This window comes from Pomacea canaliculata, linkage group LG4 (assembly GCF_003073045.1).
Source record: "Pomacea canaliculata isolate SZHN2017 linkage group LG4, ASM307304v1, whole genome shotgun sequence".
Classification (NCBI taxonomy): domain Eukaryota; kingdom Metazoa; phylum Mollusca; class Gastropoda; order Architaenioglossa; family Ampullariidae; genus Pomacea; species Pomacea canaliculata.
Window position 1 is genome coordinate 24,228,049 of NC_037593.1, and position 22,465 is coordinate 24,250,513.

At 37.4% G+C, this 22,465-nt stretch overlaps 1 protein-coding gene across 16 annotated transcripts in view; it reads left to right on the top strand.

Moving 5' to 3' along the window:
- Positions 1-22,465, top strand: part of LOC112561052 (protein scribble homolog) — a 65,395-nt gene that overhangs the window by 18,971 nt on the left and 23,959 nt on the right. For 13 of the 16 annotated variants that reach the window (XM_025233214.1, XM_025233219.1, XM_025233223.1 and 10 more), the window contains exons 9-31: positions 1,930-1,975; positions 2,540-2,623; positions 3,120-3,235; positions 3,525-3,697; positions 3,991-4,133; positions 5,360-5,479; positions 6,246-6,426; positions 6,609-6,853; positions 7,043-7,249; positions 8,489-8,656; positions 10,772-10,849; positions 11,288-11,410; positions 11,775-11,891; positions 12,159-12,251; positions 13,634-13,690; positions 15,623-15,703; positions 15,996-16,937; positions 18,132-18,242; positions 18,546-18,605; positions 19,059-19,175; positions 19,355-19,471; positions 19,773-19,835; positions 21,856-22,086. In XM_025233214.1, the coding sequence (XP_025088999.1) occupies positions 1,930-1,975; positions 2,540-2,623; positions 3,120-3,235; positions 3,525-3,697; positions 3,991-4,133; positions 5,360-5,479; positions 6,246-6,426; positions 6,609-6,853; positions 7,043-7,249; positions 8,489-8,656; positions 10,772-10,849; positions 11,288-11,410; positions 11,775-11,891; positions 12,159-12,251; positions 13,634-13,690; positions 15,623-15,703; positions 15,996-16,937; positions 18,132-18,242; positions 18,546-18,605; positions 19,059-19,175; positions 19,355-19,471; positions 19,773-19,835; positions 21,856-22,086 (3,673 nt within the window). The remainder of the gene's footprint in view (positions 1-1,929; positions 1,976-2,539; positions 2,624-3,119; positions 3,236-3,524; positions 3,698-3,990; positions 4,134-5,359; positions 5,480-6,245; positions 6,427-6,608; positions 6,854-7,042; positions 7,250-8,488; positions 8,657-10,771; positions 10,850-11,287; positions 11,411-11,774; positions 11,892-12,158; positions 12,252-13,633; positions 13,691-15,622; positions 15,704-15,995; positions 16,938-18,131; positions 18,243-18,545; positions 18,606-19,058; positions 19,176-19,354; positions 19,472-19,772; positions 19,836-21,855; positions 22,087-22,465) is intronic. The other 3 variants (XM_025233215.1, XM_025233220.1, XM_025233217.1) reach the window with 3 other exon arrangements.

Genomic DNA, 22,465 nt, shown 5'->3' on the forward strand with positions numbered 1-22,465 from the left:
GTCAACCCTAGCTTTTGTACTGATCATAGCATGTGTGTGACCAGGATGTGCATGCATTCACGTGTGAGAAACATTTTTGCCCTCTCACTAGATGTCATAGTATGCACTAACAAAACACTGTATAGAGCAAGCGTAAAGTTTATTTTGTTTTATTGCTATCAATAAATCTGTACCTTTTGCAAACACATCTGTACAAAGGTGCACAAATGCATCAAGGTCAAGCATGCTACGGATGTGCACATTTCATCAACACTGGCATGTTTAGGCATCATGCTGTCATATCCTCTTAGCTAGAACACATTGATTTCGACATGTCCCAAGATTACTTGATCCTATCATTTGTGCCTGCTGCTGACACATGTATATGTGGTGCATAGGTGTGTTAGCTTATGTAAAAATGTGCCCTAGTTATTTACAAAGGCATATGCAGGTGTCTGAAATACTTTACCTCATTCAGCCAGTAAGGACGTGTCAGTTCTCACCTCATTCCATTATGAAGCTTGAAGATAAGCAGAGGGGCGTGATTAAGGAGGGTCAGCTTGGAGAGTAGGCTTTTTCTGTTCATGCCATAGATGGCACTTCTGACACCTCATATGCCACAAAGGAGATGTGGGACATCTTGTTAATCTCACTTTGCATTTGGTAAGAGTCACAGCCACAAGTTTTTAGTTGAGTGAAATTTTCCTTGCTGGAGCTAACTGCACCCCTGGTCAAGCTCACAGCAGCATTTGTAAAAAAAAGAGTGAACAAAAAAATTCCACCTGATGCCCTTGCACACGGCAGGTTGTGGGATGGCTCACAAGGATGTGGCAGTCACTTTCCTAACAAGCCAGTCACTAGTTTCATGCTCCTGGATTAGAGAGAGAGAAGACTAGAGATTGGCAAACTTAAAAGGTTGTGGGAAGGAGGGATTGTGCATCATCACAGATAGTTGGTAGAATAGAAGGGTTGGTAGTAAACATCTTTCCCCCCTTTTTTCAAATACTAAGTTGCTGTCTGCTTTGGCAGTGCAGTAGAAGAGATTTCTGTCCAGAGCAAGCATGTGTGTACAAGAGAGAATTATTTGTTACTTAGTGCAAGGTGACAAAATAAAGTAGAGTTAGTAGAGATTTGCAGCCTGTGGTGATGAGCTGGGTTTATTTTTTCTTAAACCTATTGTGCTTAGGTTTTCCATCTAGGACTGAATGATGAAGAAGATCCTCACATGCTTAAGTATCAGATGTTTGTAGAGGTATTACTGATCACCATGGCTACAACAGTGACTTTTTTTTTTTTTCTGGCTAATAGGTAATTATTTTCATCCAGATCAGGTATGAAAGACTAAGGTTTGCATGTAAGTCACTGATCACGTTTCATCTCAGTGGGGTGGGGTGAGAAAAAGGATTGGGAAGAGTGTGTCAAATCATGCACTCTAATAGCTAATATAGCTATACATTAATTTCTTATGTTGCAGGAAAAACGCAAGTTTCTTTGTTATAGATATAGTAACTGATTTTGTGGTGATGGGAGTGGGGGTGGAGGAGAGTAAAAGTTTTTCTTCAGCTTATATGTACTAATTTTTGATGACCATTTCACATTATTTCGAAAAGAAGTCAGTGGTTCTTGTCTTGACTGACATTTTTTTATGCTGAGACCTTTCTGAGCTTCATTGCCAGAACCATTTGAGCCTATGATGCATTAATCTTAAGTTATCCAGACTTGGCATTTCACCAAACCTTTGGCACATAAGTTAGTGTGAAAATAGATCTGCATGCAATTTTTAAAGGATTTTGTTGAAATGTTTGTGAATGAACCACCATAATAAGAGATCTTAAGTCAATGTGAGAGAAGGACGGTGATTTTAATTTTAACTTTTTCATAAACATGGAAATGTCTTTTGGGTGTTCATCTTTGTACTGTGGCGATTGAAACATGAATTTAATCTTGCAGCTGTGATGCATTACAAGAACTCATCTTGACAGAAAACCTTTTGTCTGTAAGTAGTCTTTATCTCAGCTACAGATGTTTCGTTATCATGAATCTATCTTGACTGCTTGATGGATATCATGTTTTCAGTCTGCAGTCTGGGTTTAAGCCATCATTTAAAATGGATAGGGTATACAAAAGTTGCACTTTAAGCAATTGCTAAAATATTTAAATCTTACTTATACTACATTTGCAAAAGTGAATTTAATGCTACAGTGAACAAATAAATTTCTTGCAAACTAGTGGAACTAATATTTTCAACTGCTGCATTGGTTATGCTTTCATAAGATGATGATATTGTGTTATGTACTTTTATGTGTGTTGATGTCAAGTGTTGAAAAATGTTTACCTTTAGCCAGTATCATATGACTCTTCAGGGACTTGAAGCGATTAAGTAGTAGTCAAATTACATAGAAGAGCGGGCTTTTGTACACAACCAACAAGATGGAAAGCGACTATAAAGGAAAGCAGTCTAATTGTTATGAAGCGTTCTCTTCTCTTGACAGTGTTTTGCTTTGGTAGGACAGTTTATGCATAATTCATCTACATTCTAACACTGTTAGTATCATTGCAGGAATTGCCAATAACCATTGGTAAATTGAAAAACCTTCATAACCTCAATGTTGACCGCAACAGATTAGCAGAAATTCCAGTTGAGGTAATAATTTGAGACTGATTAAAATGTGTATATATACTCTATGTGTGTGACATGCATGAAGATATTTATTATTGATCAACTGAGCTGTACAAATCTGCAGATGGTTCCAACTCTTTCAAAACATTTAAGGTCTCTCCCCCTCACCCTAAAAAGGCTCAGCTATCTATATTTTTATGTTACATGTGATAGGATCTTGTTTTCAAAAATCATAAGATGCCAAAGAGTCTTAGGGATGGCCACATCATAGTGTGTGTGAGCTGTAAAAGCAAGCAGTTCATTGGTTTTGGTTCATTAGTGTTAAGGGCATTTCTTTGTTTTAATTTCCTTGTGAGTAATGTTTTGGCTTTTCTCTAAATATTGTAAATACAATGATGTGGCTTTGAAATGTGTATTTGACTTCATTTGTCTTGTTTTATTGCCTCCTATCTTTGGAAAAGAAAATAAAGAAAGCCTTGGAAAATGCTTATTCTCTGAGAGGCTGATATGTGTGTTTCAGATTGGAAAGTGTGTCAAGCTGGGTGTGCTTTCTCTGAGAGACAATCGATTGCTGCGCCTCCCACAAGAGTTAGGTTCACTCAGTCGACTGCAGGTGCTAGATGTATCTGGAAATAGGTGAGTGAAATTCAAGTAAATTCTGGTGCTTAATAACTCACATTATTCAATTTTGTACCTAGTTACTCTTGGTGATCAGTCACTTGCTTTTAGCCACCACAGTTAAACTTTGCTAGTCCCCCTTTTCCCCAAAGAAGGAAAGGTGTATTTGACATAAATATACAAAGGCCTGGAAAAAACCCAGTTTTTTGTGAATGGATAGAATGTAACTGTTGCCAGTCTCTTGCAATTGTTTTTCAGAACATTTTCTCTTTTTTTCTCCTTATCATCTCTCCTTTTGTTGAAACAGATTAGAATATCTGCCAATAACTGTTGCCAATCTGGACCTCAAGGCATTGTGGCTGTCAGAGAACCAGGCCCAACCACTTCTTAAGTTCCAGACTGACTATGATGAGCGGACTGGGCAGAAAGTCCTCACATGTTTTCTTCTTCCCCAGCAGGGATTCCACACAGAGAGCATGGGTGTGTGACTAGTGAAGCATTTATATGACTGTCATAGCTCGTGACAAGCATCGCACATAGTTAATTGCTGGCTAGTTTGATTTGTTGAGAGCAAAGATTCTATGTTTTTGTGCAAAGGCAGGGTTTGAAAGACTGTTTCATATAATATAAAAAAGTTTTCTGATATTGTGGTCAGCTTCTAATAGTCACAGACGACAGCTTTGTCATATCAATTTAGGTTGTAGATTAGTGTTAAATATTTTGAATATATATATTTGTTCTGATAAAGTTCATTCACACGTTTCTTTTAACAGAAAACCTTTTGAAGGGAAGCATAGCCACAGAAATTGAAAGTCGACAAAGCTGGTCAGACAAAGAGCGTGAACGAGACAGGCCACGTGACAGCGTAGTTCAGTTTCCTGATGGTTATGACTCAGAGAAATCTGACGATGAAGATGTAAGCATGATCACAAATAAGCAAATTACAGGGATTGTGTGGCCCAATCCCATTCTGCACCCACCCTCCCCACTTCACTTTCTTTTCATGCTGTTAATGTCTTCAATTTCCTGACATTGACTGCTGTTTCTGCACAAAGCAGACATTTTTAGTTGTTTGAATTGCTCATATATGCATGAATTTTTGGGTGTCTTAAACTTTGCCCTTTTTTTTCTCTTTTTAAATTTTGCATGTCAGTGCTAAAATTTTCTAAAATGCAGTCTTCCTTCTTTTGAGACAAACAATGACTAATATCACCAGCTCTATTATTGAATCCATATTCTCTTAAGCATAATACTGCAATGTGTTCTTAAAATTTTTGGGTTGTCATCTGTTGTTGACTGATTATTTTTCTTAACTTTTCATACTTATATTGTCATCTTTTTCTTACAGCTTTCTTTCACTAGTTTTCAGTTATACTGGTAGCTGGGGAGGCTTGTGGCTGCATTTATTTCTTTGTCTCAAGTAATAGCTGATATGCATTGTCTTCATTTTAGTTGCCATAGCATCATAATGTCATTTTTTAATGTGGAATAAATCAAACACTTTTTTTTAAAACACTTTCTCAATGCTGAATCTATTTCAGCATCATAAATTTAAGTAAATTCAGAATTTTTTATTGTAGTAATTTGAGGCATCTTGCAGAGATGAGAATAAAGTGAAATGGAACAGGAATCAAAATTTGGGGAATTGGTGAATTATAATGACCTGAATATGGTGATTTAAAAAAAAAAATCCATAGCTACTGTTTAGTAAACCATAACCCTATGTATATGTCTAATGTAATCTTTTTTATCACAATTTTTACTTCTCAGAGGCTGTTGGTTATATTTCCATTGAGAAGACCTGATATGTAGATCTTTACTGAAGCATTGTCTAAATACTTTGTTTCTTCCCTTCCTCAACTTGTGATATTCTCTTTTGACCTCTTCTATCCTGTTGCAAGAATTATCGGAGGCCCATTTTTATGGGGAAAAAACTTTGAGATTGTATATGCATGCAGAATCTTCCTACCACAAAATTGAGATATGCTACCACAAATAGCCTTGAGTTAGTACTGCTGCTTTAGTTAGAGGATCTTAGCTGAATGCATGTGTTAGATCTCATCTTTTGGCTGGTGCTGCAGACACTATTTTGGCATGGCTTGTCTTGACGTGTCCTTTGCATTCTGTCTTGTCTCCCCTCAGAGCCATTTTGTCCGGCATAACACTCCCCATCCAAAGGAGCTGCGAGCTCGGCACACCAAATTCCCCAAGCAGAAAGACATTGATGGCCACATCATCCCACACAAAGACAAGACGGAGGAGGTGAGATTAAGCATGCGTGAAAGAAAGTAAGTGGCAGGTAAAGCACGTCCCATTCAGGCCTCCTTTAAGAGCGTGGATAGATGCATCAAGAATGGCCAGAATAGAACACCACAAGGAACTGCACCATGTGAAAAATTAAAAAAAATTAAGATACCCACCTTCACTTTTATATTTTCACTGAGAGTTTGTAGGTTGAACTGGGTAGAGATGACAGTATGAAGCAGCCCGACATACAGGTAGCATATATCAGGTGGATGTGCATGTGGGAATAAATGCTGATAATTGCCTGAATGCCCTTATTCCCATGAAAGTGTGTATGTTTATTTACGAGTATCAGCACATGCATGTAGATGTAAATCTATTATACTGTATGCACATCTGCTTGATTAAATACAGTAACTTGGATTGGTGCTTCGTGTTTCAACTGTTTATATGTGCACAGGCACATGCATGCACACTCAAGCATGTCATGTATGGGTATATACATGCAAGCACACATAAGTACAAACATGCATGAACACGCTAACAGATAAGAGACATCAACAAGCAAGTAGATGTATTGCTATTGATTCAGGGAATATTGATGTGTTCCATATTTACCTGCCATATTAGCTAGAAAAGAGAGATTACTGGTTTTATTGTTTTTCTCACAACCAGTGACCTGATGATTTTGTTTGACTTAACTCCAGTTAATGCTATACCAGTAATATTTATTTATTTGTTGTCTTTGCCTTCGTTGGTGTGAGATGCAATTGATTGTCTACAGGACAAGATGTTCATGCCTTCTCGTGATTATGATGCATCATGGGACAAAAATGCTAATACACATCCTGCACAGCAGGTTCCAACAATAGAAAAGGAACCTGCTCCCTTGTATCACTCTCAGCAGTCCCCATCACTGCAGCAGCAGTCACCTTCCTCACCTGTACCACCAGAAATCATCAAAGGTAATAATGGAAGGAGAAAAGATTGTCTTCGAGATTCAAAATGTTTGTCTGTGTTATGTGTTTACTATTGTTTGTTTAGAAATGTGTATGAGAACTTTTAGGTAGCTAACCTCATAAGAACCATTGAAACTGCCAAAGTTTTCTAAGGTTTGGTTTTTTTTACCCCCTTGGTCTATCCATAGCACCAGACCTGCAGGGAGCAACACCAACAACTGTGGCATCAGAATCTTCTGAAGATGAAGATGAGCAGTTGCCAAAGGAGACCCAACCCTTACTTGTGGGCAAGACTGTGACTATAGCAACAACTAGCCAAGATGATGAGGAGGGAGAGCTAGAAGCCATGTCAGCAGAAACAGGCAGTGGTCAGAATGTCAGTGACTCTGATCGTGAGCCTGCCTCAGATGATGATGATGATGATGATGATGATGTAAGGTTGCATGTAGACAGCCATGCATTTTTTCTCAAACCTTTCTATTCCAGATGTGATAAATGTCATCAAAATATTCAGAATATAGGTGGTTTTTTTCTTTATTAATGAAAAAAAAAAACATCACAATGAACTACAGTAAATAAAAAAAAGGCAGCCTCCCACAAGCATTGCTTGCATTTTTGGCAGGTGCAGTCACGTGACAGAAAGGTTGGCTTCGTGCCAGAAATTGATGATGAACCAGACAAAGATCATCGATTGCGGCGCAGAGATACTCCTCACTATTTGAAAAACAAAAGGGTAAACAAAGAGGAAGATGCAGAACAAAAAGTCCGTGAGATTCTTGCCCAGGCTGCTGCACAGAAAGAAGTGGCAGCCATTTCACCAATTGTTAAGGTATGGAACACAGTTCTGTTGCCTTATATAACTGCGACTACTTTTTTTTCTATGTTTGTAGTCATAGGCAATAATGGTGACTGTTGAGAAAATTTTGGAGTGTGCTTTTACACATTTTAAGAGATTTCCTTAGTGGAAGATCTGGGAAATGGTGATGATGATGATGATGAATAATTTGATGTTTGCTCTAAGACCCTCATAATAGTATGACCATCTTTATTAAGAAAAAAACCCAACATGGCTATCCTTTTTAAAAACAAATTTATATGAATAATGAAGATATATATATATAGAAGAGAAGTTAAAACTCGGTCACACATTTAAGTTACTTATGATTAATTTTGATGTATTTCGGACAATAATGGCTCTCTATGCAAGAAATAATGCAGTAGCATTTAAAGACCAAGTATTTGAAGGCACTAGAGAGAAAGAGAGTTATGATAAATACCTAGACAGACTGTACAGTTGGCCTTCAGATTTGCAGGTTTCACTTTTATGATTCTGATTTTTTTGTATCAGCCCTAAGTAATTGAGAGTTCTTTTTGACAATGACCAACTTTATTTAGTCTCAGTAGGCAATTTAAACATGTGAGTTACTAAAGATAAAGTTCTAGTTGCCGAATAAGTTCTAAGGTGAAAATATGAGCAAGTGGAAGCATATGAGCAAGTGACACACTCTAAAGGAAGAGGAAAAAAGTCTTATATCTGGATCATTCATATGCTTGCCTACAATATCACATACACACACCACTGACAATTCATCTGGGATTGAGCAGCTGGAGGGCACAAACGATTTCAGGTGTCTGTTGCTTCTACACACAGGCATGGCATAACGTTTACCTGATAACACAAATTCTTCCTTTAGTACATGTTCAAGAATTGATAAAATGCAGGAAGTTTTCCTATTTGTTGATCACAGAAAGAAGTTAATTTTTGTTACACAGCCAACTGCAGAAAATCACAGTGTTAGAATCCCCCTTTCCCCCAAAATTAAAAAAACACAAGAAACTTTATAAATAAAGTTATAATTTGTATTATCTGTTAACATACTTTTTCTGTTAAATATGGTCTATAGTATTATGGTGTGTAAAGGGCTAGAATTCTTCATGAATTGTCCACATATGGGACTTAGAGGCTCTGCACCCCTACCCTCGTGAATTCCAAAGGCCAGCTGTAATTATTGTATGCTTAAGAAAAATATCAGATTTTGTCAACTTTTCCACATTTGTCACTCCTCAGCCACCCCAGCATGAGACGATTGCTGCTCCTTCTGCTATTCATCAAATACCAGCACCACTTGAAGGTGAGGAGGAGATAACCATTCACATCCTGCGAGAACCTGGCCAGGGTCTTGGCATCAGCATTGCTGGAGGGAAAGGGTCAACACCATACAAAGGGGAAGATGAGGTAACTATCCAAGAAGGCTCAGCATGAGGGTATGTTTATGTGGGTATGCCCTTATTTAACCTTTAGTAAGTTGTTTTACAAAGTCTAAATTTAATTTTTTTCCCCCCCATTGGGAATGTACCTTTTATGTGTTTATGTTGATCATAAATAAAAAGCTTTAACTATTAGGTTTTTCCACAAACTCAAAAGATGGGTATTAGGACTTGTTTTATAATGAATGACCACAGTTGAAGTCCAACTAAAGAAAGAAATATAACTTAAATTATGCAGGTAGTCCAGATCACTGTACTTCCTGCTCTGGACATGTTCATACACTTTTGTCACGAAGAAACATTAATAAAATTAAAATCCAGAAATGTTTTGATGCTGCTCCCTAGATGTGCACAAAATTCACTCCCAATTATAATGAATAAATGATATAGGTGGAAAAAATTAATTATAGATATAAATATGCAGAAATTATTCATATTATAATTCCTCAACACACCACATTTTTTTGGTAAAATTCTTAAGAAATTTGATAATATCCAATAAACTTTCTAAAAATATATATGTGCACATCATTCTCTTTTGTTCATTTTCGTCTGTTTCGTTATCATGTTATCCATCTTTCTCTTTGCCATAATTTGCCATTAGCATGACGATTTTTTAATTTTGTAGTTCAGAAGTGTTGAGGTAAATGTTTTTCTTTGGTACAAAATATTTTGATCTTAATAGGTGTTCAAGGCTCACCAAAGCACAGGTCAAGCAGAACATTTGTCCAAAAATTTATGATTTTTTTCACTTTTTTGATATTGATAAATTACAATTAAGACATCATAACTCAGTGTCTAATTAGTCTGGCTGTATAACCCACTATAGCTTTAAAGATCTATACAGATATCTGCAAATTTTCTTAGCTCAGTCTGCATTGGTTAGTTACTAAAGTTTGAAAATGGCAAATCGGGAAACAAAACTGAAAAAGGAGTAGGATTTACTCATAGAGAAAAGGGTTGTGCAAGAAGAAGCAATATGTACTTTCCACTCAATATGTTAGTTTCCCTTGATATTCAAGTCTGTACTCTTTAGCTAGAATATGCGTACTTTCTAATGTGTGCATGCCATGTTTATGTTCAGATTTAAAGATGTTGTAGCCAGTCTCATTAACATTTTAAAAACAATCTGCAGAAGAGCATCATTAAGCAGCCATATGCCTACTGATTGAGTAAAGTTCTTTTCAGGGTGTTTTGAGCAAAACAGTTGAAGCACATTCAGTTAGATATGTCAAAGCCTCAACATTGGAAAAAGACAAACTTTTGTATTTTGTTGTTGAGAGAGAACTACATATATACAGCTTGTTTACTTTGTAACAGCAAAGATCATAGTGGGAGGGGTTTGTCACACTACATGCATACATCTCACATCATTTGTGCATGCACATAATATTTGCATTCTTTCATTCAACAACAACACAATCCAGATTGGCTAATATGGACCCTGTCTAAATTTAATAATATGTTGTACTTTGTGACACCATACGAGAATATACTAGCATTCATAGCGTATAGTTTGTTAACTGAATACAGTCATGTGCTCTGTGGTACGTACATGCCCATGACTGGTCTCAGTTCTTTTTTGTGGCAACCTGTGTTCAAACTATGGCACAACTGCATAGTTAAGCAGCACAACATTCCTGAAAGCATTTATTTAAACTGAACACATCTTTGAGATACCTAAGGGATACTGAAGTCAATATAGAAATGATCCCTAGTACTCCAGATGAAGGGTTGGTTCTAGGACGAACAGTCTTTCATGTAATGGGCAAGTGTCGTCCAGCAGGCTTTCCACCCCACAAGCTCAGTCTCCACTTCCCACGCACAACCTGATGTGGCATCCAGCATGTTTTCTTGGGAAGTCAAAGACTGACCACCCATTTACAATTTATACAGCACACTGATCCTTCTAGAACCTTCCAGACAACTCACACTCTTCTGCATTTTTGTGTGTGACGCAAAATGTCTGCAGTTAACAGGATGTCAGTATTCAGATAGCTTTGTTATTGCATGCGCACACAAGCAACTTACAGTTTTTGCCTGTAAAAATTAAAAAATCTTTACTCAAATTTTGTGTTTACAGAGCATTTTTATTTCGCGTGTAACGGAGGAGGGCCCTGCTGGAAAGGCTGGTATTCGGGTTGGTGACAAACTGCTGAAGGTAATGCAGCATTTCACATGCTAATTTCAGTTGACATAGATGTACGGATTTTTTTTTTTTAAGTTTTAGTATTCATGAGTTTATTAAAATAGAAAAGTCTAAAGGAATTCAAAACAGAGTTGAAACTTTTTAGCTGGTTTAATTTTTTTTTGATTCAGCCACTTTTTTCATGTGATGGTTGGTTCATGTAATAGCTAATAATGTGGTGCAGCTTGTATAAGGTGTGCAAGATATGGAAGGTGGACTCCTTTCATTGGGATAACACTACTTGTTTCTCTTTTTCCAAGATTTCATATTTTCCATATTATCAGTTTTTAGGGTTTGGACAGGCAAAACTTTCCTGCACTCTTTCCCTTTTGTGTAACACTTTATTGTCAGTGTAGACTTGTTAGTGGCCATTTTTATGACTGAACTTCACAGTTGTAGGATGTCTGGCAGGTGAACAGTAGCAGCTTGGTGGGTGCAGACCACTACTTTGCTGTTGATGTGCTGAAAAATAGTGGCAATGACATCACCATGGTGGTTGGGCGAGAACGGCCACTTCTTAACTCTCACCTTGTGGTAAGCCAGCAAATTGAGGATGTGACTATTAAAACCAAATAGCTGTTTACTATCATTAAAATCATTCGGTGGCTGCAATTGAATAATTAAAGTTCCATTTATCTTGGTTAAAGTGTTTGTTCGTTGGTTTTGATTTGTTTAATGAATTTGCCATTATACACATTATATAATTTTTGTGTTTGATTCTACCTTTGTAGAATACGCAGATATTTACAAATTGCAACTACCTAGGGTTGTTCCCCACCTTCCCATCTACTTTGTACTAGAAAATTAAAACAGTAGCACAGAAGGTAAATTCTTATATGTGTCTGTGTGTGCGCATAAATGTGTGTGGCCATGTTTATGTTCACATGCATACATAAAGGAGGATGAGGAGGAGGAGGTGATTGAGGAGGAAGAGATGGTGGCAGAAGAAGCGACTCATACTAGCATCGCCACTGTGTCTTTTACCCCAGAGCCAGAGATGGAAGTTTATGGAGAGGTAGTATGTTTTCAGATATTTTCAATTTTCATCATTTGATTTTCTTCATACAAGTAAGATTTACTGTTCTGTAAACATTGACACTCTGCCTGTTTTGAAATAATGCAGAAAATGGCCGTGACCTCACCGAGACTGAAGTTTAATCTGGTTTCTGGAGAGAATTAAATCATTGTTTTATCAGCTGTTCGACTGTCAGTGTATATTGTGGAACTTTGTTTCTTGTCTGTGGAAATCTTCTTGGTTTATGATTCTTTTTGTTCATTTTAGACTGTTACAGTTGAACTGTTGCGTGATCAAGGTGGCCTTGGGTTCAGCATTGCTGGCGGTAGAGATTCAGTTCCTTTCAAGACTAATGATAGTGTAAGTATGCACATATACACACACAAATTTATGAAACTTCAACTTCGGTGAGAATTACAGTCATTACTGGTTTGGAAAATGTTTAGAAGTAGTGTTTTAGTGGAAGATCTTTTAAATTTGCTTTTAAAGAAATCAGACCACAAATTCTGAGATCAAGGCTGGAAACTAAGGTCATTCCTAAGTACAGAACATATGTCAGTATCTTGAGATGTTAAAAGATGTCTGTAATGTTTGTTCTTTTTTTTCTTGCTTTTACATTGAGTCTATGAGTACCAATTGCATGAACATAGCATTTACAAGTTTTTCACGCATATTTTACAACTTTCATTGCACATTTCTAAAGTGATAAAAGTGGTTGAAATGTACATAGGAGTTTGTTTGGGATACATTTTGAGATGAAAATCTTGATATTACCTTTGTCAAAATAATGTACTGTTGGCGTCAAAAGTATCTGTACCAGAAGGTAGTAATGGAAAATGTCTTCCAGACCTCTCTTGCTTGTAGTTCATTTTGTCTTTAAAGAGAAAATCTGTTTTATATATGTCATGTTCCCCTCCACCCTTTTGTGTTTGTGTAGACTGGCCTGGGATCCATTGGGCTAGTGAAAAATGCATGCTGTTTTATGACATAGGAATAATAAGTTGACCTTTGCAGTTTTTGATTTTGCATTTTCACAGTTGAAGATCTTGTGCTTTTTTAATGAGCAGTTTTCCATAAATGCAGTGAATGTTTTATGTTTATTTAAAATTATTTCCATCTGAAGATTACTGTTTTGACAAACAGATTTGTCCATCAAACATATGCAGAGAAGCTTCAAGTTTGCATTTTTGGGAATTGCTTATTTCCACAGCAGTATTGTTCTTTCTAAATAACATGCATAGATACTTTGATTAGTTAGATTTGATTCTGTACTTTTATAATACGTTGAAAAAAGTTCTGAATGTAGAGGTTCTGTTAATTTTGTTGCTTTTTGTTGTTTATGTCCTTTTTTTAAGTTTTTGCCAAAAACATTTGAACCCAGAGACTTGCTTATAAGCTGAGACTGAATGACCATGTGATATTGCATGAAAGTAGAGCAGTTAGGGGAATAAAACTCACATGACAGACCAGGTGACCTGAAACCATTAGCATCAAGTGATGACTTTCATTCCAGAAATTTGCTTCCGCTTTCTCTTCACTAGGTAAACCTGTTTATCATGGCTACGTGTAAGGAACCATTTGTCACATTTTCAACTGTCTGTTGCACATTGAAGATATTAAAGAACTGCAAATTTGCAGATATAACATCCATTATAAATTGGTGATGAGGCATACATAAGAAAGTTTTGGAAAGGTGTGACACATAATTACCATGTTTTCCGCTCTTTGTTGTGTCTCGGCAGATGTTAAATGAAACACTACCTCTTTCTGCATCCCGACAGATTTGTAATCTCTTGGAGGTTGGTATCAGCAAGCATCTTGGTGTTCCGTTTTCTTACCTGCTGCCTTTGTAGTTCAGGTGTTTCACACTTGCAAAACTGTGTTTGCAGGATCTAACTCGCATGAGAATTCAGAACAGGTTTAACATGTTGCACAGCAGTCTGGTCCATTACTGGTGAATTTATCCATCTTTCCACAATTCTGTCACTGTATAATTTCTACAATAAGTTAATATGCAGGTGATACACAGGTTTGTGAGAAATTTTCCTAAACCTAGAAATACAGTGACTGGAGATGAAATGATAGTATGTAGAGGTGAGATTCCTGACTGTCTGGGTGAGATGTGGCGAAATGGTAGAATGTAGAGAAGTGAGACTTGTGACTGTCGTGGTGATGTAGACCGCATTAACCTGGAGATAGTTTTATTACATAAGCTTACATGAGTGTAGGGAGTTTAGTCTTCTTGTCATTAAGATGTATAGTGTACAAACACTTGAGATGGTGGATTATATAAATCCTAGACATGGAAAAGTGAGTGGGTACAATCAAGTTATGGATGATATAAGCCTTAAGTGAGTAGATTATATAAACTTTAGATGTAACTTTGTATGATGAAGTGAGTCTTGTTACCTTTGAGATGTACATCATACCAGCCTGGAGATAATGGATTACATAAAGTTGAATGTATAGAGCCTGTAGGTGATAATATAGACTGCGATGGGGGCCAACTGTTTGATCTGTTCATAGTAGAGATGGCCTAGCCTGCCATAGTATGCCCCACAGACAGATCCTACCCACCCTCGTTTCATCTCTATGCTCTGTGCATCCTTAGCAACCCAGAAAGACCCCATGAAGCTGTGAGAGAAAAAAGGGAAATTTAGCACTGTTGGAGGCCAAGTTACTTGTTCAGCCCATGTACTGGATGCAGATAATATTTTTTTGCTTGTGAAAAGACTGTCTTGTGACTGGTAAGGGCATCTGTTTTCTCCACTTGAGACATCCTTTATAGGAAGTGAACTCGGATGATGGTTTTTGTTTGTTTTTTTTCAGTTAAAACCACAATAAATTTCTTTCGCAGCCTTGTATCAGTAGAGATTGCACAGCATGGCTTTTGTTTCCATGATTTTTAACTATTATGTAACCATCTTGCCATTTTGGTGCTTTTTGTGAACCTGTTTGAGTTAAACAGCATTGTTTTCTTGTTTTATTTCCATGTTTAGTTTCAGCTTACTTTTTTGAAAGTTTTTGCATTAACTAGTCTTTTTTAAGTCTGTGTTTATCAGGACTGAACTGCAGCTTGTGAAGTAATTTGAAATGAAAGCAAGCGAAGCAGCTGAGGAAAAAAAGACTTGGGGTGGGGTGGGGGGGAACAGACGAAATTCTAATAAGACCATTGTGTTATCTGAGTTAAAGATTAGCCCCACCTCTACTGTGTTCCATGCATGGAAGTGACCTGTCATAATGCTTGAATTGTGAATTTTTGTTTGGTTTTGCCTGTTTGGATTTTATTTTTTATTTGATCACTGTGTAATGTTGTGAATAGTTGTCTTATAATTATAGCAAACATGCATATTTGTGCTGATTATTATGGGTATAAAGGTAACAGTATATGTCTTTATGTTGTTTATATTGACATTTAAGATATGACAAATCTATTTGTTCTAGAAGATGAGTGAGGTTAATTATTTTTTAAAGTTTTTTTGTGCCTTAATTTGTGTGGTGCAGTAGAAGATATTTGACTTTGACATGTGTTGACCAAACCAAAGTGTATGAAGAAAATGTGAACATAAAGGCAGTAGTCTTTCAAGTCCCCTTTAGCAGGTAGATGTCTTGTACAGTTCTGGATTTGTTAAATGCTGTTTAATGCTGTTTTAAGCATTATGCCAGTAGCATAAAAAGGCAAGTGTGCAGGCCTGTAAAATGCTTCTGCATCAAAGTTTTTTCTGTTGCAGGCAATTTACATATCTAAAATAACTCCTCATGGCAATGCTGACCGAGATGGTCGTCTGCAGGTTGGAGACCGGATAGTCTCTGTGAGTATTGCTGCAGTTTCAGACTGATAAGTTATTTAACTTTGATGATGTAGGAGACAAAAGGGAAGCATGAGTGCACTGACTTTTTGCAAAACAACATTTCTGGACATATTAACCATTACTTTTGACTTCAGTAAAGTTCATCTTGGACTCTGGAAAGGTGGGGGAGAACAAAATGTTCTGTACTAAAATCAAGTTAGGCCAATCCTATCCTTCATGCTCCTATCCCTTCTCTTAGTTATTTTATTGTTGATTTCATTTTTTTTTTCTGCTTATCCTTTATATCCTTTAGATCAATGGAGTAGATATGGCAGATGCCCGGCATGACCAAGCGGTGGCCCTGCTGACTGGAATAGACCGAACAGTCAAGCTTGTTGTCTACAGAGAGAAACTTGTACCCAAAGGTTCACTTCCACCACAGTCACCAGGGTCTGCATCCTCGACAGTCCAGCGTCTGCCACAAATTACACAGCCTGTGATTACCTGGAATCAGACCTCAGCTGGAGCAGCTGCAACAAACCCTGGTAGCACACCAAAGCTGCCATCTCCTGCTTCTGGACAGAGTCCTACTATAACTGTACCTCCCAGTACTTTGGCAGGAATAAGCAGCAGTTTGAGTACTGTTCCAGCATATAGTGCAGCAGTGCCAACATCATACACACATTTAGGTAGAACTGGTCAGATATCAATTTCCCCTGTGTCTAACAGTGTCTCCTCACCATCGCCAGAATCACCAAAAGTTCTTGCATCAGCTTCACCCAAAATGCTTTCGTCTGACTGGACCACACCGCCTAGTGCAGTGCAACCTCCTCGCTTTGTGTACCCCAGTTTCAATCGGTCTCCAACGTCTTCATCACCTGTGACCACCATCCCGACTGCAGCGTCACCATCTGTGATCACTGTGACCACCGCCACCACCTCCTCTGTGGGACAGTCATTTACTTTAGCTTCAGCACCTTTCCCACGGACTACAGAGAACAAAGAAACAGTGTCTTCTCCGCAATTTTTGGGTCAGACGGTGGACATTTTGCCAGCCACCCAGGTCTATAGCACAATGCCTACAAACTCTGCTAGTGTAGAGATGGGTAGAGCCGAGGTGGGGGCTCCTTTACAGCGTGATCAGATTAAGCGGCTGGAGTTCAACCATGTGCAGTCACCAACAGCCCCCAGTGTAACAGCCACTTCACCACTTTCGTCTGGGTCAGATATTTCACCACAGCCATACCCTGTTGAGGTGAGGTTGTGAGCTTTTTGATGCATAACACCCAGTTGTTTTTTTCCCCAGGATTGCCAGTTAATTCACACTTATGCTGTGCAGTTACTGCAGGTTTACATGATGTTAGAGGGGGCGGGGGCATTGGTGTTTTACGCCGTGTCAGCAACTATGGCTATATTACTGCAACTCAGCCAGCCCTGTAAACAGGTGCCACGTGCAGAGAAAGAACAGCGTGCCCGAGACGAGAAATGAACTCTGGGCAGCCAACCTTCACTGTATTGGTGACAGGCGCTAACCGTTGCGCCACTGGGCCGCTACACGATGTTAGAAAAAAATCTGTAAATTTATGTAAACTTAAGGTACCTGAAAACAGAAAGACTAGGCTAAAAGATATCATGATGCACAATTACACTATTAACAATTATGAAGCAAAAGTTCAGGATTATTATATATTCTATAATAATCCAATATTTTGTTAGAAACAAATATCCAAGGTAAATTTTATTTATTTGGGTTTTATATTTCTTTGTGGGGAAATATTGACTAAATCCATAATAAAGTTATAAAGCATACATGCACTACCAAAAACTATCCCCCCCAAAAATTTGATAATGAACACTCCTTGCATTTTTGCTGTTGGTAGGCACTGAAACATTTTAATGCATAGAATAGTCGGTTTTAGATTCGTGGTTAAAAAAAAAAAATTTTTAAGTTCAAACTGCAAAACATTTTTATTTTTTATTTTTTAGGGTTTTATGTCTGTTGCTTAAGTTGTTTTAATTGCTGTAAAAATGTGATAAAAATGAGGAGTTTGTTTGGAGAAATGATGTGAATATGGCAGATAGAGATTCTGTACTGACTGCTTGTTGGTTGAGATAGACCAAGTTTTTGACAGGTGGAGCAAATGTGGTGATACAACAAAATGTTCACTTGAGGAACACTCTTTAATAGTTCAGTTTTGTCATATAGATATCTTTTGTTATATTTATGTAAAACACAGTATGATGGTATGAGACATATTTAGCATTTAGCCTTGAACTAAATGCTTTTTTCATGTCACTGGTCAAGTTCTTGTTTTAAGAAGATTAAGTGTGTTTTTTCAAATAGTACCAAGTTAATCTTGTTAGTTATTAATTATTTTAACTGTTTAAAGAACACTGTCCAAACAAAACTAGGATGAGGTGTAACTAACAAAAGCGTGCATGTCTTCAGGATGTTCGGATAGTGAAGGCTGGGGGTCCGTTGGGACTCAGTATTGTTGGAGGTATAGACCATTCCAGCCATCCTTTTGGTGCAGATGAACCTGGCATCTTTGTATCAAGGGTAGGTACCTTGTTGCAAATACCTGCATGTGACTGGATCCACATGTCTGTAAGTACACTAACATACATTGACAGATGGGGAAACTTGCAGAAAAGTTAAGCATGTCTTGTTTCAGGTCATTTTCATATTAGCAAACTGTAGCAATTTCATTGAAGATATTTTTAAAAGAGGTTTTCTTTTTTATTGAAATGATGTAAAGATTGTAAGCTGCTAAGTGCATTAGCTCTTGAAAATAGCAATCTGTATCTTACCTTTCTAGAATATTTTGTATCATTTGATTTGAGTAACATTTCTTTATGCCAGATTGTCAAGGATGGAGCTGCAGCCAAAACAAACTTGAGAATAGGAGACAGGCTGTTGTTTGTGAGTATGCCTTTTATGAAAACCTGTTGGGACAGTTGAAATCTGTATTTGTTAAAAAGTAGTCACTAATTTTACACAGTTTCACTGTTGAAATGGCAGGTGTGATTGATTGCATAGTAAACTAGTGCATTGTATTGTAGATTTAATTTTTTTGGAGCCATTGAAATTAAGTATTTTCTAAAACAAGTAAACAAATTTTCGTACAGTACTACTTTTGATCTTGATGCACTCCTACAAGATTTAACACAAACTAAGCCACTGATTAGTTTTTAAGCACTCATAGGATGCATAACTACAAATACAGCTATAAGTTTAGAACTCCATTTAGTGTCATTGCACACATAAAATATGACCATAGTCATGTACAGTTGAACATCAAAAATTTCTTGGAACATCAATGAATATGGACAGGTGAAATAGAAAAAAAAAAGTAAGAATGATGCTTGTGTATAGGTAAATGGCAAAGATGTTCGAAAATGTACCCACCAGGAAGCTGTGATGGCCTTAATAGCCCCCACATATGAAATCCTACTGAAAGTCCGGCATGACCCACCACCAAAGGGTCTTCAGGTATTCTAAGTACTGCTTAAAAGACTTGGATGTTTATGAGCTTTCATTTATATTTGTGATGCATGATGCATTGCATGATGATATTGTTATTGATGAAATATGTTTATACTGTTTTATATATGCATATGATAGACTTATAATAGTAGTAAGTAGTGACTAATGGAACTTTTTTTTTCCAGGAATATGTGATAATCAAAGCTCCAGGAGAAAAGCTAGGGATGAGCATAAAAGGGGGAGCCAGAAACGTACCCGCTGGACCCATGGATCGTTCTGATGAGGGAATTTTCATTTCTAGGGTTTGTACAAGAAATAACTTTTCTGTGGTTTCCAGTCTTTTTAAGGGCATAAATGGTTTTGTTAACATATTTGTGTTTTGGTCATTTGTGATGTAACATTTATTTATGATGATTTTGTTTTCATTGAGTAAATTTTATGTGTGCCATTCTTGCAAGGTCATTGTTAAGATAACAGGCTTCAAGAGTTAATGATGAATAAATGGCCATGAAAGTGAATCCACACAGAAAAATGTTAAGTTTTCCTATTTGTATAATACATACATTAAATATCTTGTAATTAAGATGTCACTTGTCTCTGTAGATAAATGAGGATGGAGCTGTGGCTAGAGATGGTCGATTGAAAGCAGGACTTCGAATCCTAGAAGTAAGGCATCTACAGCTTCATCCTTTGACAGCCTTCCTCTGTCTACTTACAACATTAACCACTTCATTATCTTTCTCCATCTTGGCTCGCAATACCAACCACTTTTGATAATCATTTTCCAGCAGTCATCATACACCTTTTGCCTGTTCTGCACTTCCCTTATGACTTTTTAGTACCATATGCCTCTCAAGTTTTCATGGCAGCATCTTCTTACAACACCATTCTCTTTGATGGTTTTTTTGACATTCTAGTTCCTTTGCTGCTGTTCTAGCACCTTTCTAATTTTGTTCCCAAAGATTGTTCTGTAATGTGTCTGGTCTTATCACGTACATTGTGTAACCTGTCATCATTTGGGAGTACCTTTCCTTAGCGCTGGTTGACACTGTTGATCCGAGTGGAACATTTAGCCAAATATTCCATCAGAAAACGCATATGCGTTAGCGTGCCCACTAACCAAATATTTGGTTGTTGGAATGTTCTGTTTTTAAAAGAGAAACTAGAGCAACGGATGTGCAACGGTTGAAAGATATGTGATTTCCTAGATTTACAGCTTCTCTGACGCAATGCTTGTTTTGATTGGCGTTTTATTGGGCTGGAAATAGAGCGATCCCACTCTAGAGTTTTCCAACTGCACAGAGTCAGTGCAAACTGTACGCATGCTAGGACTACTGTGTGGTCAAAGAACACACTACAGGAGGCCGTAGCAGAGATCACGAACACTAATTTGGATGATCTACAATCAGTGAATTCCCTGGATCAGGAAAGGAATGGCAGGGAAAGTGACTGCAACATATTATTAGAGATGAAGATTCTGATTCTCTTCATTCTGACGACAACAACGGTCATCTTGATTTTGATCGGACAAAATAAGAAGAAAGTTCTGACGACATCAGTGAGACTTACAGATGGTGGTGAATTTGCTGCACAATTGCCAGAGGTACCCAGAAGTAGGAAACGAACAGCAGCAGACGGGAGCACAGTCAAAGAGGGTCGAGCAACAGGTGGCAGAATGGGGTGTGGCATAAAACAATGCTAGGTTGACTCAGAAACACTTCTCAAATGTGTCCGATACCGAGAAACAGGGAGTGAAAACATCTGCGCGATGTAGCAATAAGGGTCAGGGTAGGGTCTCTAAGTTCTACTCTGAATGTCCTTCCAAGCTAGGGCTGTGTGTGGTACCCTGCTTTGGAATTTATCACAGTAAGCTTGCCTACTGGAAATAGAATATTTCAAAGCATGGTACAATGTGCAGTCCCATCAATGGCATTCAGAGCAGCAGAATGTGGAGTAAAATCTTTTGTGTATGAATGTTGAGTTTGTTTTTGAAATGACAGTGCTTGTGACTTGTGTGAATGAACTACATGAACCGTTAAGATGGACATACCACGGGTTTCTCATGGCAGGTAACACATGTTAGTGAATAGAGAACAATTTTGTGAGAAATGAGTTGAGGTTTTCAACAAACAGTAAACCCTGAACTTTATCTAGGCTGTATTTTTCACTTTCTGAATGAAATCCACAAAAGTTACTGAGTTTTGAAGTCAAGAAGTACTTTGAGTACTTGATTGTGTGTGACATTGTCTGTGCATTTAGTTTTTCTATAAAAAAATACATTTACATAAAATAAAAATCCAAAGAATTGTATTTATTGGTTTTTATTGGCCTCACTTATTAGAAAAATCACTTCTCTCTATGAATCGTATGGGTTTTATATGCTTTGCATGCATCTACAGAGCTCCAGATTTTTTTTTTTAAAATAATGACCGAGAAATCATCAAAATTCCTTGGCACAGGCATGCGCACGTTCCTCATTAGCGTCTGGCAGTCAAATGGTTAAGAAAGAGTTTCATGTTAGTAGCTTGATTGAGAAGACAGAAGCACTGTAATATTAAAAAAAATCAGTAGGAGTAATTTTTTAAAATTCTAAGAAGCATTTTATTTAATACATATTATAATTTTACATTATTTATTTAATTATTATTTTGTTATACATTTTAAAAGAAATACCGTTTGGTTGCAGGTGAATGGACAGAGTTTGCTTGGTGCAAGTCACCAAGAAGCAGTTCGAGCTCTTCGCAGTGTGAGTGACCGCATGGTGATTTTGGTGTGTGAGGTGGAAGCAACAGCCAGTGCAAACATGTCTTCTCCTGAAATGGCATCTCCAGGAAGTCCTGTCGGCTTTTTCTCTTCGCGACAAGGCTCTGTGTCCAGCATAGACAGAGATGATGAAGATGCAAAGCTTTTACGAGAGGTAGAAAGTACAGTCAGTTTTATTGGCACGAAATGTTTTCATCTATAAGAGTGTTTTGTCTTTTCTTGGTGCTGTATTGATATAATTTGCTGAGTGTTTGATTTATGAGGTATTCTTCAGTAGCACCTTGTTTTCAGCTGAGTTTAAAGAGATAATGTCCATTGGCACCAGTCCTGCCAAACTTACTGACCCGTTGTGCTTTGCATGGCCATGAAAGCAAGATTTCTGGCTGTCTGACGTAAACATTAAAATTTTTTTATCCTGTTTCCTAGATTATAGTACAGATGCTGGCATAATATAAATTCTATAAAATCACCCCACTTCCCCTATGTGTCACGATAGACATGAGTTGCAGATATTTCTAGACAGTAAATAGTAA